General features: G+C 47.1%; 2 protein-coding genes across 2 annotated transcripts in view; one reads left to right on the top strand and one right to left on the bottom strand.

The window, feature by feature from the left end:
• The window catches only part of LOC132386446 (C-type lectin domain family 4 member M-like), a 43,887-nt gene extending 41,262 nt beyond the window's left edge, over nucleotides 1-2,625 (top strand). The window contains exon 9 of the mRNA XM_059958719.1: nucleotides 1,347-2,625. Within this exon, the coding sequence (XP_059814702.1) occupies nucleotides 1,347-1,581 (235 nt within the window). The 3' untranslated portion in view covers nucleotides 1,582-2,625. The remainder of the gene's footprint in view (nucleotides 1-1,346) is intronic.
• A 32-nt stretch (nucleotides 2,626-2,657) lies between these two features.
• LOC132386447 (uncharacterized) lies at nucleotides 2,658-16,807 on the bottom strand. The gene is made up of 6 exons (XM_059958720.1): nucleotides 16,702-16,807; nucleotides 14,345-14,464; nucleotides 7,889-8,005; nucleotides 6,455-6,670; nucleotides 3,833-3,934; nucleotides 2,658-2,680 (listed from the first exon to the last, which is right to left on the bottom strand). Exons 1-6 carry the CDS (start codon nucleotides 16,805-16,807, stop codon nucleotides 2,658-2,660), a joined length of 684 nt encoding a protein of 227 aa, XP_059814703.1.
• Nucleotides 16,808-17,209: the final 402 nt, after the last annotated feature.

Genomic DNA, 17,209 nt, shown 5'->3' with positions numbered 1-17,209 from the left:
TTTCTGGTTGGCTGCCAGTGTCTAGTGGGGTTCCACAGTGGTCAGAATAGGGATTGTCACTTTCATCTTGTTTGTCAATGATATGGAATATGGAACTAATGACTCCGTGGCAAAGTGTGTAGATGCTGCTAAGGTAGGTGGATGGGTATCTCGAGTTAAGGAACTAATGCGATTACAGCAGGATGCAGGTAAATTGGACGATTGGACAAAAAGGGCAGATGAAATGTAACGTTGCGAAACGTATGGTAATGCATTTTGGTTAAAAGAGCAACAGCGCGGACAGTTATCAGAAGGGATTATATTTCAAATCTCTTGGGTGCAGAGGGAGTTAGGAGTCGTCGTGTCAGGCTCCCAGAATGTTTATTTCCAGTTTTGATTTGTGGTAAAGAAGGCAAATGCAATGTTACCATTTATGTGAAGGAGAATGGAAAATTAAAACAAGGCGATAACGGTATAAATGCCACTCACCACTCCCTGCCTAAAAAAAAACTTACACATGACATCTCTTCTGTACCTACTTTCAAACATCTTAAAACTGTGCCCCCTAATGTTAGCCATTTCATCCCTGAGAAAAGGCCTCAGGCCATATACATGACCAATGCTCTTCATCATCTTGTCCGTGTATGAGTCCCGGCCCTACGTCCTGTTCCCAAGTAGGGGTCCTATCCCTGCGTTCCTTGTATGTCCCGGTCCTGTGTCGTGTCCCAAAGAAGGGGTCCTGATTCCGTGTATGAGTCCCGGCCCTATGTCCTGTTCCCAAGGAGGCGTCCCGGCTCTGTGTTCAGTGCTCCTGTGCTCAAGTTCAAGGATCCAAGTAGGTTCCAGTGCTTGTCTTGCTACACCTCTCCCCGCTTCTGCTTTGCTCTCTCTCGACCTAGTCTCTGCTTTCCTTTTCTCCCTTCAAGTCTGAAAAAGTTCCTCATCCGGTCCTGGAGCCCCGTGTCCTGTCCCCACGTCCAGTCCTTTTGCCTTGCCACGTCCAGTCCTGACCTGGATCCGGAGTCCGAGCCCTAGACAAGACACAGTTTACGGGTTCCTGTCAAGTGTTTGGCTCCGGTGCTTGTCCGAGTTCCCAGTTACTAGTTACTCTTCCAGGTCCCACATTACTACTCTAGACCCAGCCCATGTCCTGTCTCCTAGTCTTGTCCATGTCCTTTGTCTTGTCCAGCGTCGTTTCTTCCCCACTTCCCTTGCTTTCTTGATACACCTGCCCCTGTCCCGGGAACTTCAGTGTCTGTGTCTTGTATTTGGGTCCGCTCTCAACCCCCACCTTATGACAGTCTGAGTGTATTCTAGACCTGACTCTGCACGTACCTTCACCACCGTCCATATTTCTCTCTTTACAGAAGGAATTACAACGGCAGGAGTTTGAGGAAATGTGGCCTGTCATTTAAAACTCGCGGGTTCTCCGGATTTACAGCGGAGAGCATTCTGGTTTGTCGCATCGCCGCCTGGTGTGGAGGCTGCAACGCACAGGGTCGCCAGAGGCTGCAGAGGTTTCTAGACTCAGCGAAATCCATCACAGGCAAAATCCTCCCCACTAACGAGGACATGTTCAAAAGGGACCGCATCCATTACTAAGGACACTCACCACCCGGGAAATGCCCTGCTATCATTTGTACCATCGTGGAGGATGTACAGGAGTCTGACGACCCGTACTCAACAATGTGAAACAAGTTACTTTCCATCCACCATCAGATTAGTAAACGCTTCCTGAATCCATCAGCACCCTAGATATCCCTTATTTGTTGTATTTACTAATTGTTGGAACTTACATTAAATTTACATCTTTACGCAGTACTGATCATGGAAATGATCAACTCTCGGGTGGTATAAGTCACAGACAATAAATCAGATGGTGATTCCAGTTGCAAACACGCGATACAGATGGACAGGACACGTGGCACGCTGGTCTTCACTGAGCACAGGAGTCGGGGGGTCAGATTGCAGTTGTACAAGACATCGGTGAACCCACACTTAGTACTGTGTTCGTTCTGGTCGCCCTGCTGTAGGAAAGATGAGCTGGAAAGAGTGCAGAGGGAGATTTACGAGGATGTTGCTGGGATTCGAGTGGCTGACTTGTGGAGACCGGTCTGGCGTGAGGAGTTTATTCTTTGGGGAGCACGTGCACCATTATAGAGGTGTATAACACCCCGAAGGGCATAAATAGAGTGAATGCGCACAATCGTGTATCCCAGGATGGGTAATCAGTGGACCAGAGTGCAGAGGAGTGAGGTAAGATTGGCTGGAGAGGAGGGACAGAGATAAAAGAGAAGGAGGTGTGGAGAACAGTGCGGGGGAGGGAAGAGTGGGAGAGGTGGCGCGAAGGAAGGAGATTGATAGTGAAAGGGGAATGTAGGTGAATGTGGGGGGAAGAGAATGAATACAGTGGAGGAGAATGGTTGGGTAAGGGACAGAGTGTCTGAAGCGGGAATATGAGGATGAAGTGGATAAGAGTGAGGAAGATAGACGAGTGAGCAAAACGGATTGTAATGTGATTCAAGTTGGCCCTAGGGACTGTTGACAGAGATCCTGGATCTTTTCAGGAATATCCGTGCACAAATGTGCAGACTTTTCGCAGACGAAAAGGTGTTGACCGTTGCAAGGGAATCTCCATTCGTACGAGTCGCAGTTACCGCAGACAGACGTTCCAGTGATCATAAGACTAACAGCTTCTTCCCTGTCAAGGAAGGTTAAGCAATTTCAACAGGGTCAAAACATCACCAGGAGGACCCCGGAGACCGTCATCAAACGAATTCCACTGCATCGCCCTTTCCACACAGCCCCGTGTCAATCTCCAAACTAATCCTCCCATATCTCTCCTAAAACAGATGCCACTTCTCCACGCTCTCCCCAACAACAATGTGTCAGAATCTAGTCTACAGTCGTGACCCCCTCACTTTCCACGGCCCAGTGGTTCTCCAATCTAATGCCCCTGACCCAGTCCTAAGCCAGAATTCCGTAAGAATCCAAATCTTACCCGTCTTCGCATCTTCCAATCCAGTATGATCCATTGAGAAGTACGGCAGCGTTGAAAACAACATTCTGCGAACGTAAACTTCTACAATTAATGTTAAGAAGGACCCTGTGTCAATGCCTGAACCAGGGATTGTGGGATGAGATGGTCGAGAGAGAGGGAGGGAACTTCATTCTGTGTCTGACCCCCGGATTGTGTGATGGGACAGTGCGAAGCGAGCTTCACTCTATGTCTGACCCCGGGAGTGAGTGATGGGACGGTATGGAGAGAGATTCACTCTGTGTCTGACCCCGGGAGTGTGTGATGGGAGGGTGTGGAGGGAGCTTCACTCTGTGTCTGACCCCCGGAGTGCGTGATAGGACGGTGAGGTGGGAGATTCACTTTGTGCCTGACACCGGGAGTGTGTGATGGGACGGTGTGGAGGGAGATGCCCTCTGTCTGACCCCGGGAGTGTGTGATGGACGGTGTGGAGGCAGATTTATTCTGTGTCTGACCACGGGAGTGTGTGATGGGAGTGTGTGGAGGGAGTTTCACTCTGTGTCTGACCCCGGGAGTGCGTGATAGGACGGTGAGGAGGGAGATTCACTTTGTGTCTTACACCGGGAGTGTGTGATGGGACGGTGTGGAGGGAGATTCACTCTGCGTCTGACCCCGGGAGTGTGTGATGGGACGGCGTGGAGGGAGATGCCCTCTGTGTCTGACCCCGGGAGTGTGTGATGGGACAGAAGGGAGGGACATTCACTCTGTATCTGACCACGGGAGTGTGTGATGATTCCTGTGTTACTGTGGGATATTCCCGTGCTGTGACACATACCGCTTCAGCCCTTGAATTGATTTCCAGCAGCCTTGAATCACGGCTTGAACATTCATGCATCGCTTTGTGGGAAGACGTTTCAAACGTGGATACGTAATAACACCGGTCTCTATTTTTCATCCAGTTCTTGGAACACGTTTGCTCTGGAAATCAGGAAAAATGAACAGTGAGACACAGAGTGAAACTCCCCTCTCATTTTCCCATCACACACATCCATAGTGACGCACAGAGTGAATGTCTCGGCACACCTGAGGTCTGGAACAGAGTGAATCTCCCCACACACCGTTCGATCACACAACAACAACGATCGGGCACAATGAATCTCCCTCCAAACCACCCATCATACACTCCCGGATTCAAGAGACAGAGTGTATCTCGTACAACACTGTCCCATAGCACACGTCTGGGGAGAGACATAGAATGAATTTCCCTCCACAGCGTCCCATCATAGACTCGACAGGCAGGCATAGATTGAGGCTACCTCCAGCCCCTCCCCTGATAAACGCAGACACAAAGTGATGCTTGCTGCACAGCATCCCATCACGCAAACGGTGTGTCAGAAACAGTGCGATGATCCATTCACACCGTCCCATCACAGACCCTGTGATCAAACAGCGGTTGAAGTTTATTCCACTCTGCCTTATCACACAGCCTCTGGATAGGATCCAGAGTGAAGTTCCCTCCACACTCTCCCATCGCATAGTCCCGGGGTCATACTCTCTCTCTCTCTCTCTCTCTCTCTCTCTCCACTGCGCCAGAACACGCACACAAGGTTTCAGACTGCACGCTGCTCACTGTCAAATCACACGTTCTCGCGGACAGAGAGAGTGAATCTCCCTCCACACCGTCCCATCACACACTCCCGGGGTCATACACAGAGTTAATCTTCCTCCACCGCGCCCCATCGCATTCTCCCGGGATCAGACACAGAGTGAATCTCCCTCCACACCGTCCCATCACACACTCCCGGGGTCATACACAGAGTTAATCTTCCTCCACCGCGCCCCATCGCATTCTCCCGGGATCAGACACAGAGTGAATCTCCCTCCACACCGTCCCATCACACGCTCACTGGTTCAGACAGAGAGTGAATTTTCCTCCACGCCGTCCCGTCACGCAGTCCCGGGTCAGACACAGACTGAATCTCCCTCCAGACCCTCCAATCACATACTCCCGTTGTCAGACGTGTACCTCCCTCCACACCGTCCCGGTACACATTCCCGGTGTCAGACACAATCTCCCTCCACACCGTCCCATCACACTTTCCCGATATCAGACACAGAGTGAATCTCCCTCCAGACCGTCCCATCACACACTCGCTGGGTCAGACACAGAGTGAATCTCCCTCAATACCGTCCCATCACACACTCCCGGGTTCAGACACAGAGTGAATCTCCCTCAATACCGTCCCATCACACACTCCCAAGATCAGACACGTAATGAAACTACCTCTGCACCGTCTCATCACAGGCACCCAGAGTCAGTTGCAGAGTGAAGGTCCCCGCAGTCCATTCAATCACGCACTTCCTGACGGGTGATACCCAAATACTGGTTCCATCCGCAATGTCCCGTCACACATTCTCGAGGACATTCAAAGCATTAAGCTCTTGCCTGACAGTTTCATTATACTCTCCTGGGGTCAGACACAGAAGAGTGCTCCTTCCACACTGTCCCATCACACAAGAATGGGTCAATCTCAGACTGAAACTTTCTCTCCACCACACCATTACATACTCTTTGGGTCAGACATGGGAGTGAAGCTCACTGCACACTAACCCATTACACCCGCCCATGATAACCAACAACGCACGGGTCAGAAAACGTGTGAAGCTCCATCCCCACCGTCCTATCACACACCCCAGGTTTCAGATACTCCATCCAGACACGCGTCTCTGTTTCTGGTATCAGACAAACACATGACCTCCCACCCGCCACCAAACGCACTCACCCACCCCTTTCCCGCCATAGCTTCTCATTTCACGCACACTATGTCAAACACGGCGTTCCACACACGGGATGAGACAACGACAGTAACGTTGCCAGACTCAGGTTGAATCTCTCTCTCCACGGACCCATCACACACTTCAGGCATCAGAAATGGAGAGAAGTTCTCTTCACACCGCCCCTCACACACCCCCGTGGTAAGTCACAACGTGAATCACTTTCTCCATGGGGACCATCGCGCACTCAGACATAGAGTGAACCCCCCGCTGTACCGGCCCGTCAGAAGCTCCCAGAATCAAGGTCAAATTCTCTCTCTCCACGGTGCCATAACACAGTTCAGAGGTCAAACATGGGATAAATCTATCTGTGCCCTGTCCCAACACACAATCCCGCTGTCAGACACTGAGTGAAGCTCGATCCAAATTGTTCCATCGGACATTCCCGGAGTGAGAAATAGGGTGAAATTTTAATGTTACTTCTCTCAATAGTGTGGTCAGACAAGTGGCGAATCCACCTCCACAGCTTCCCATCACACTCTCCTGGATTCAGCGATAGAGTGAATCTCCCTCCACGCAGCCCCATCACACACTCACCGGGTCAAACACAAAGTGAATCATCGTCTCTTCACACATTCCCGATGTCAAGTACAGAGTGACGTTTCCTCTCTTCATGCCTGCCCAAAGCTGAGGAGCGCGTGAAAGAAGGGGATGATGCCTCACCTCTTCTGCTGGTCAACAATTCACAGATTTGAGCCTTGTTTTCATTGACAGATCTGTACTTCCTTTCGATGTCAGTGAACTGGTGACGGAGATCTCTGTGCATTCGTTTAAGTTCGGACAGATTGGAGTTGAGCTCAGAAAGCTGGGATTGAAGGGTTGAGTTTAACTCATGGTATTTTCGATCAGAAGTGACCTTAGACTGACGAATCTGTGACACTGAGAGAGATGGTGAAGGATGTTTAGCGTTTACAGTGACACGTGAGTCAGCGTCACGCTACTCACTACGCGTCACAGAGAGTGTTGTGTCAGTGTCACGGTGAAGAGTGTCAGAGTGAAGTATGAGCTGATGGCACAGTGAGAGGCGTCGGCGCCACCTTGAGGCTGCCTTTGGTGTCACGCTGAGGAGTATATCAAAGACGTAGTGAAGGTTTTGTTGTTACAATACGGTTTGTTTCAGTAGTGTGGTGATGGTCGATTCCCTGTCTCAGCGCGGAACAATTTCGAGTTGCTGTGAGGGACGTGTCGGTGTCAGTGTGATAGGAGATTCTGTGCCCCGGCGAGAGGTGGTCCAGGTCACAATGAAGAGTATCTCGACGTCACGGCGAGGGAAATATCAGCGTGAGGGGTCTAGCAGTGTCACGGTGGGTGGAGTACCTGTGTAATGTGTGGGTGCTGGTCTCATTGAGAGGTCTGTGTCTGTCTCACCGTGACGTGGGCAGTGTGGGTGAGTATCGCACGTTGAGGTATATGTCGATGTCAAGGAGAGTAATATGTTGGTGTTATTGTGAATTAAGGTGTCGGTATCACGATGACAGCTTCGCCTGTGTGGGCGTGAGGTGTGAGGAATCGCCTCAGTGAGAGGTGCATCGGCGTTATGGTGAGGGACAATAATCTCTCGGTAAGGGGTGCTATAGTAATTTCTGAGTCTTTATCACGATACGGGGCAGGGCGGAGCGCTTTGAGGAGCGTGAAGTTGTCACGGAGTACGGTTCCTCAGTGTCACGGTGCAGGGCCTGTCACTGTGTTTTAGTGTTACTTTGAGGAGTTTTTCAATAACGCGGTCAGGGGCATGTCGATGTTATAGTGAGGGGTATGTTGCCGTCAGTGTGAGCGCCGTGTCGGTGTCACGGCGATGTTCGTGTCCATGTTGTGTCAGGTGTGTATCTGTGTCTCGTTGAAGGCCGTCACCCTGCTACGGTAACAGCATTATTGATGTCAGGGTGAATGGCGTGTTGGTGTCGGAATAAGTCTAAATTCTGTTGCGGTAAATATCGTGTCGTCATCACGGTTAGGGCTGTGGCCGTGTAATGGTAATGGGCTTCAATTGGTGTTCTGGTAAGGGGCGTGTCGGTGTCGCTGTGGTGTTTTACAAGAACAATTAATTCCACTCTCTTTATATATGGTCTGACTCCACCCGGAGACCGTTCCACTCACCATGGATCGAGAGTCCGGCCACTATCACGATGAGGGCGGACGTAACTAAGCAGAGCAAGCAGATCAGACGGTACGGTCTACTTCCGATCCTCTCTTTCGGCTCCAGTTCATGCGCAGCTGTGGAGAAAGCATATGACTATAAGGCCATAAGACATGTGAGCTTTCGGCCAAGTTTTGGCCATTAGGCCCATCAAGTCTGCTCCGTCTTTCAATCATGGGCTGATCCAATTCTTCCAGTCATCCCCACTCTCCTGCCTTCTCCGTATACCCTTTCATACCCTGGCTAATCGAGAACCTATCTCTCTCTGCCCGAAATGTCCTGCACAGTCGCTTGTGGCAAGAAATTCCTCAGGTTATAAATGGACATCCTTCAATCCTGAATGTGTGTCCTCTTGCCTAGAGTCCCCTACCATGCGCAATAACTTTGCAATTTCTAATCTGTTCAGGCTTTTTTGCCATTCGGAATGTTTCCATGATATCTGCCCTCATTCTACTGAACTTCAAGGAATACAGCCCAGGAGCAGCCAGACGTTCCTCATAGGGTAATAGAAAATAGAGTAACCCTTTCAATCGTGGAATCATTGTCATGAATCTCTGTGAACCATCTGAAATGTCAGAATAAATCAAAGTATCGAATATAAGAGATGGAATGTAATGGGGAGTTTGTATAAGATATTGCTGAAGCCGAATTTGGAGTACTGTGTGCAGTTCTGGTCACCGAAGTACAGGAAGGATATTAATAAGGTTGAAAGAGTGCAGAGAAGATTTAGAAGGATGTTGCCTGGACTGGAGAAACTGAGTTACACAGAAAAGTTGAATAGGTTAGGTCTTTGTTTCCTGGAGTGTAGAATAATGATGGGTGATTTGATAGATGTGTATAAAATTATGATGGGTATAGATAGAGTGAATGCAAGCAGGCTTTTCCCAATGAGGCTATGGAAGAAAAAGAAAACAGAGGGCGTGGGTTAAGTCTGAAGGGGGAAAAGTTTAAAGGGAACATTCGAGTGGGGGGTGGTGCTTCTTCGCGCAGGGTGTGGAATAAGCTGCCAGATGAAGTGGAGAATGCGGGCTCACTTTTGACATTTAAGCCAAAAAACAACTTTCTTAAATGGCAGTCTACGACCTTGTCATTTAAAAAAAAAAATGGACAGGTATATGGACAAGAAAGGAATGGAGTGTTATGGGCTGAGTGCATTTAGGTGCGACTCGGGAGAGAGTAAGCGTTCGGCACGGACTAGAAGGGCAGAGATGGCCTGTTTCGGTGCTGTCATTGTTATATGGTTATATGGTTAAAGCCTTCAGCTTTCCCCTCTTACGGTAGAACATTGCTGATTTTGAGTTGTGTTTAGGATCACTATCCTGTTGTAGAAGCCATCCACTTTTCAACTTCAGCTTTTTTACAGACGGTGTGATGTTTGGTTCCAGAATTTGCTGGTATTTAATTGTGTTCATTCTTCGCTCTGCCTGTGAAATGTTCCCCTTGCCAATTGCTGCAACACAAGCCCAAAGATGCACCTCAAGTTTAACAATTGGAGACTTGTCTTTTCATGGAATTTTTCACCTTTTTTTTCTGCAAACATTCCTTTACTCATCGCGGCCAAAACGTTCTATTGCAACTTCATCCGTCCACAGGTCTTGTTTCCAAAAAGCATCAGGCTTGTTTAAAAGTTCCTTTACAAACTTCTGACGTTGAATATTGTGTTGCGGATGGATGAAATGTTTTCTTCTAATGACTCTTCCATGAAGGTTATACCTGTGTTGGTGCCGCCGCACAGTAGAACAGTTCACCGCCACTCCAGAGTTTGCTAAATCTTCCTGAAGGTCTTATACAGTCCAATGCGTGTTATGGATCACATTCTAGCAATCCTACGATCAGTTCTCTCGGAAAAAAATATCTTGACCCTTACGTTTACCGTTCCGGTTAACTGCCATTTCTTACATACATTACGAACTGAGAAAAAGGCTACATGAGTGCGCTTTGCTGTCATCTTATAGCCTTTTCCTGCTTGGTGCGCTTGGTGGGCATCATGTATTTTTGCCTTCGGCTGCTTAGAGGAGCCCATGGCTGCAGACTGCAGGGACAAGTTTTGAGGAGTCAGGCTATTTATAAAGTTTTGAAATTTGCCTCACCAGTTCTTTGTTAACGATGACTGTGAACAAGCCATAGCCCTAACAAGCGAATTAACTTCTGACGCTTTGGTAAATATTATTAGAGAGCTCACACATCTTGGAGTTCACAGTTTCAGGAAAGTATAATTGTCTTGGCTATCCCGTGACGTAGATGTGCTCACAGAGCGTTGACGGCTGTGCGTGTATTGCTTAACGTGTACTGGATGTTGCACTGTAGGAAGCTCACGATATTTCACAAATCATCCAACTGATTCCAGAAGCATGGGAACCACGACAATTGGAGCTTATGGATTTCTTGCAAACTTCATCCACTTTCACAGCCGTGGAGATCTAGGTAACGTTGTCCGCCTGTTCCACCGTTGAGGTCTTGGTTGGATTGTTCTTTGTCAGTGACCTCACCCTCGACCTTACCGTCATGGGTGACCCTACTTGGAGCATGGTTCCAGACTGCATCGCTTTCGCGGCCTTGGGAGAGCTCAAGCTTGTCCACCACGGCAAGGTGACAATTCAATGAGAATAGAAAGTGCAATGAAGTCAGTCGATAAGGTGCAAGGGCCGCGACGAGGCAGATTCTGAGGTCAAGAGTCCCCTTTATCGTATTGCGCCCAGTTCAATAATATGAATACAGTGGTGCAGAAGCTATCCATGATCCTATTGAGACATGTGTTCGCATCTTCACTCCGATGATGGGGTGCAGAAGATAGAATGTCCGGGATGGTCCATTGATGATGCTTTATCGAGGCAGCAGGAAGTGTAGACCAAGTTCACGCAGGGAGGCTGGTTTCGGAGATGTGCTCAGCTGTGTTAACAAAGCTCTGCAGTTACTTACTGCCACCGGCGGATCAGTTTCTACGTTTTGAGTGAGGAACCAGAGCGGTTCGTGAGACCAGGGTAGTAGAGGTGTTGTGCAGGGAACTCAATAAGGCATTTAGATATTCCACTTGGTCGGCTACTCTGTGTTATGGTGTGGGACGCAGGGGCATTTGACTGCCTGATTTGTTCATATTGGTAGATATAATGCACGCAGAATTTTATCAAATCCATTAACAAGATTCCAGCTGGGTCGATTGCTTTGAAAAATGGAAGAGAGGGAGGTAGGGAGAGACAGAGAAGGAAGTGAGCGGTGAGACTGGCGAGGAGAAGGGAAGATTTTGAGTGTAGAAGACAGAATGGGGAAGGAGATGCCGGATGGCGTGTGACCCAGGAAAGGTTTACGGGTTAATTTGACGGTGGAGGATAGATTCGGCACTCGTAGTAGATACAGACACTTGAAAAAAGCTATTGACAGGGGTTCAGATGATATTCTGTTCTGGAGAATGAAGTGTAAACAAACATTCTCTCTGAAAACAGAGGACTGATCAGCTCTGGGTGGTTGATGTAACATACACAAACTATAGTTTGGTCCCGGTTGGAATAGTGCTCAGGGAGATCTAGCTTGGCGGTAGGGGGCAAAGGTTTAACGTTAAAGTTCGTTTCACAGACAGAAAGCCCGACACCAGTGGTGTTCACTAGGAACCAGTCGTGGAACCAGACAACATAGTCAAATATATCGATCAGATTAAAAAGACACGGTTGGTAAGTTTGCAGACGACACTGGCGTTTCTGACGTGTTAAACATTGGAGGCAGTTATTTCTTATCGTGAGATATCGATTAGCAAAGGAAGTGGGACAAGCAATAGAAAATATAATCTATTTCGTATAAGTGGGTCCTATAATATTCCAGGAAGGGAAACCACGGTGTAACTTTCACAGTGAACCCCGGGGTGTGCTGTACAACAGTGTGTTGTGCCGCAGGTACATGGTTCCGGAAAGTGAGGTCAGAGGTAGGCGAGACGGTGAAGGAGGCTCCTGATGTGCTGTTCTTCATCAGTCAGGACACCGATTACAGAATGAAGGGGGTGTCACGTACACCGTGGGTATCTTGTGACTGTCTTATGACCATGATGTGTTTTTGTGAGCATGATGTAATGGCTTCGTGATGGTGCGGTGATGTAATTTCCCGCCAGTTTGTGGTCACGTGCTGACCTGTTTCAACAGGTATAAAAGGGGAAAGCCTTGTTGTGACGCAGGTCAGTTCGTCGTTTCCTTCGTCAGTGACTGGGTTAAGCTATGTATTCGGCTCCTGACACAGTTTTGCTTCAAGGTGGAGCTTTAGTTTCTGTCTTAAGTCTCAAAAGGTAGATTCGCTAAAACGCTGACAGTTTTAGTCCAGTCGGAGAGTGAAGAATTATCGAAGTTCGGGAAGCAGAAGGATCGAGTAAATCCGGTGTCGCCGGCGGTAATACAGGATCGATCTTATGGCATCTTCTTAAAAGAATTAGTAACCTGCTCCTCTTATCGTCCCTGCTGGAAAAGCATAAGGAGCTGGTGTGGCGTTATTTGACAAGGAGGAATTCAGTACCTTTAAGCCATTTTTATCTGCTGCATCGTAAATCCTTCGGGCAGAGCATATTTTGGCTGGGATCAACAGTAACGTCACGTCGTCGAGGAATTCGTTACTTCAGAAAAGTCTCTGCTACTTGACTGTAAAATCACTTTGCCTTCTGCAGTTATTGCTTTAAGAACTGTGTTCGCATTCATCACTTTCAGAACTGTGTTTCGTATTTATCACTTCAAGAACTGTTCGAGATTTCGTATAGCAGGTCATTTACAGTTAAGTTAGTCGCTTGTTTACTTTTCATTTCTTGTTGAGCTGAGTGTAACTAAATGTTTTATTTGTTATTCATAAAACTCTCTCCATTCAGTATTCATTGTTGCCGTGCCGTATCTATTGGGGCTCGTCGGCTCTGTTCTGTTTCTGTGCTTAAATGTGTGTTTAATTATCGATTTGATTTCCCAAGGGAAATACCCGATTCTTGTGTTTGATTGGTTGTTAGTGGCTTTCTGCAGAATGAATATTGATGATTTTCTGGATTTGGCAGACCAGGGGTTATTAGCGAATGCGATAAAGAATGTTGTATCTGAGATTGCTAGCAGGTTGGAAGTTAAAAGGTATTTGGAAGGCCTTTAAATAATTAATTGTTAATCTTTTGCTCATGATCGACCATTTTTTGGAGGAAGGTGTTTACATGCCGTGGGTACCTTGTGACTTTCTTCTGACCATGATGAAACTGAGTATCTGGTAAGCATTACGTAATGGACGTGATGGTGGGGTGATCTAATTCCCACCAGGTGGGTTTATGTGATGACCTGTTTCAACAGGTATAAAAGTCGTAAAAACTTATTGTGACGCAGATCATTTCGTTGTTTCCTTCGTCAGTGACTCCGTTATGCTGCGTATTCGGCTCAATACGCAGTTTTGTTTCAAAGTGGAGTTTTAAATTTTGTATCTCAAATCTCAACAGGTTATTGCCGGCATTTTCGCTACAACGCTGCCAAATTTAGTCCAGTCGGAGATTGAGGAATTATCGAAGTTTGGGACACCGAAGGATCAAGAAAAGTTGGTGAAGTCGTCGGTAATACAGGATCGACCTTATGAGATCTTCGTTCAAGAAACAGTAATCTGCACGTGAGATAGCCCCTGCTGTATAAGTAGAAAGTGCTGGGACAATTTATTTGCCAAGGAAAAGGTCAGTCCATGTTAGCCGTTTTATTCCCTTCGTCGTAAATCCTTTGGGCAAAGCATATTTCGTCTGGGATCAGCAGTTACTTCACGTCGTCGAGTAATTCGTTACTTCAGGAATTCTCTGCTAATTGTCTGCATAAATATCTCGGACTTTTGCAGTTACCGCTTTAAGAACTGATCGCGTTGCCATATAGCAGTTAATTTCCGGTTAAGTTAGTCGTTTGTTTAGTTTTCATTTGTTTTTGAGCTGTTTAAACAAATGCTTTATTTATTACTAAAAACCTGTCTCAATTTTAAATTCTGTGTTGTCGTACCATGACTTGGGTCACGTTGCATTCATACAAGACGTCCCTCAGGCCGCACTCGGAGTATGGTGTTCAGTTTTGGTCGCCCTGATATAGGAAAAATGCCACTGAACTGAAAAGAGTGCAGAAGGATATTTACGAGAATGTTGACGGGACCTGAGGGTCTAAATTACGAAGATCAGACAGGCTTTGGAGCGCAGGGGCGACCTTATAGAGGTGTATAAAACCAAGTAGGCGCAGACAAGGTGAATGTGCGCTCTCATTTTTTTTTTCTGGGCTTGAAGAACTGAGGACCTTAACGCACATGTCAGAGTTTAGCAGAAAGAGATATAATCTAGGACAGGAGTGACAACGCGCTGCCAGAGGAAATGGTCAATTCAGAAGCATTATAGTTGGTAGACTTGTGGGTATCGTACGCGACAGCTTCAGAGTGACGTCAATAATGTGAACTCTGACCTGCTTGTGCTGTCATTGGCCGGTCGGCGGATCCTGAGGCGGTGGGAAGTTCTTCATAATCATCGATGAGAAGTTCATCTTTCCGAGGGCTCAGCACTGAGTAGATGGACACTATACCGTCTGGGAGAGAAAGAGAATGTGAGAGAGTAAAATAGAAGGAGGAGAGACTGGGAGAGAATGGAGGTTGAGGTCGGAGAAAAAGAGTTGTTGAGAGCGTAGGGAGAGAGAGGAATAAGAGAGGGAGAAAGGGCCCAGAGGCAAGGAAAGTTGAGGGAGAAAAGAGGGGAGACCGAACAGGAGAGAAAGGGTGCACGGGACGCATAGACGGGTGACAAGGCAATATATGGGGGATATACGCTGGAATATCTAAAAGAATAGAGGGGACAGAGAACAGTGTGAATAAATGGAAATAGATTTATTCACGGAGAATAGGGTGCGAGCTGATGTGTGCAGAGGCGTGACAGGGATGAGTGAGATAACGAAAGAGTGGGGCAGAGAGGGGGAGAGTGTAGGAAGGAAAAAGTGGAAGAGAGAGAGAGGGAAGAGACAAGTGGAGCGAGAGAGAATTAGGGACAGAGAGGAGAAAGGGAGAGGGTCGTTAATATATTATTTTTCGTAATGTTGTTATTTGCGTATAATAATAATAAATTATTATCAGATATTAATACTGAAGTAGTAAAATGGATTCAACAGTGGCTGGATAGGAGAAACCAGAGACTAGTGGTTGATAACTGTTTGCCAGGTTGGAGGCCGGTGACTAGTGGTGTGCCTCAGGGATCTGTACTGGGTCCAATGTCGTTTGTCATATACATTAATGATCTGAAAAATGAGGTGGTAAATTGGATTAGTAAGTAGGCAGATGATACTAAGACAGGTGGCGTTGTGTATAACGAAGTAGGTTTTCAAAGTTTGCAGAGAGATTTAGGCCAGTTAGAAGAGTGGGCTGAGCGACGGCACATGGAGTTAAATGCTGATAAGTGTGAAGTAATACATCTATGTAGTAATAATCCAAATGGGACTCACATGGGAAATGGTAGGGCATTGAAGAACGCAGTAGAACAGAGTGATCTAGGAATACCGGTGCATAGTTCCCTGAAGGTGGAATCTCATGTGGATTGGATGGTCAAGAAAGCTTTTGGTATGCTGGCCTTTATAAATCAGAGCATTGAGTACTGGAGTTGGAATGTAATGTTAAAAATGTACAAGGCATTGGTGAGGCCGGCTTTGGTGTATTGCGTACAGTTATGATCACCGAATTATAGGAAAGATGTCAGCAAAATTGAAGGACTACAGTTTAGCTTTACCAGAATGTTACCTGGGTTTCAGCACCTAAGTTATACGGAAAGGTTGAACAAGTTAGGTCTTTATTCTTTCGAGAGTCGAAGGTTGAGAGTGGACTTGGTAGAGTTAATTAAAATTATGAGGGGAAAACATAGATTTAACGCGGATAGGATTTTTCATTGAGAGGGAAGGGGAAGAGTGCGGAGAGAGATGGATGGTAAGCGTGAAGGAAAAGGGGAAACAGGAGTAGGGAGGAAGGATGTGGAGAATAGAGGATGAGGAGTTTCGGCGAGAGATTCGGAGCGGGACTTAGAAAAGAAGTAGTGAACGGGAGAAAGAGAGAGTTTGAGAGAGCCGGAATGACAGGAGGCAGAGTGAAGGAGAGGGATGCAGAGAGGGCGCGCTCCAGCTCAAATTAGAGAGAGTAAAGAGAAGATGTGCTGGAATGTCACCTGGGTTTCAGCTCCTAATTTACAAGGAAAGGTTGAGCAAGTTATGTCTTTATTCTTTGGAGCGTAGAAGGTTGAGGGGGAACTTGATAGAGGTATTTAATATTATGAGGGTGATAGATAGATTTGATGTGGATAGGGTTTTTCCATTGAGAGTCGGGAAGATTCAAACAGAGGACGTGAGTTGAGAGATAGGGGGAGTGAGGGGAATTCCTATACTCGGCGAGTGGTAGCTGTTTGGAACGAGCTTCCGGCAGAAGTGGTCGAGATAGGTTCAGTATTGTCATTTGAAGTAAAATTGTATAGATATATGGACCGGAAACGAATGGAGGGCGATGTGCTGAGTGCCGATCAGTGGGACTAGGTGAGAGTAAAAGTTCAGCACGGACTAGAAGGGCCGAGATGGTCTGTTTCCTTTCTGTATTTGTTATATGGTTATATGATTTATAAGGTAGTTGTATTATTGTTTGCAATGATTGCTCTTTTTTCACACATTGGACATATGGCTGTCTTGTTGGAATTAAAATGCTGAGGGATTTTCGGAGACTCGTCTGTGTTTCTTTGTTTCGTGGCTACTGGCAAGAGAAACAGCGGTAATGTATCTTCGAGCTGAACAAACCGCTCTACAGTACCAGCGCCTTCCAGCCGCTGGCTGGAGGGACTTTGCCCTTCTCCCCGTGACCGAGAGGGTATCGTCCACGTGCTCCAGCCTCCTGCCCCCGTCCGCAGACATACCAGTTGATAGGTTAGTTGGCCATTGCAAAACCGGCAGTTATAAGGCCAGGATTAAGTTGGGGAATTGCGACACCGTTTTTCAAAAGATAAGTAAATAATGTTTTTTTCTTCAAAAGGAAGATGAATCTCACGGTTGTCTGTAGTACAGATATACAACGAGCCTTCGATAGTTCGAAATCCGTAGGGCTGTGATGAATGACAGTGGATATGAATGGGTTGGTAATTTTTCATTCATCACAAAGATTGGTGGTGTTGTGGAGAGGGTTGCAGATGTGTAGAAAAAAGACAAACGGACGTTAACCCAGATTAATGTGAGGTTCGGTGCTCTGGGAAGTGACATGCGGAAGGACAGGATACAGGATACCACACTTAAGTGGCGTCGGAGAAGGTGAGTTTTGTG

The sequence above is a fragment of the Hypanus sabinus genome, unplaced genomic scaffold (assembly GCF_030144855.1).
Source record: "Hypanus sabinus isolate sHypSab1 unplaced genomic scaffold, sHypSab1.hap1 scaffold_1164, whole genome shotgun sequence".
In the NCBI taxonomy this organism is placed as follows: domain Eukaryota; kingdom Metazoa; phylum Chordata; class Chondrichthyes; order Myliobatiformes; family Dasyatidae; genus Hypanus; species Hypanus sabinus.
This window is presented reverse-complemented; position numbering and strand designations above follow the sequence as displayed.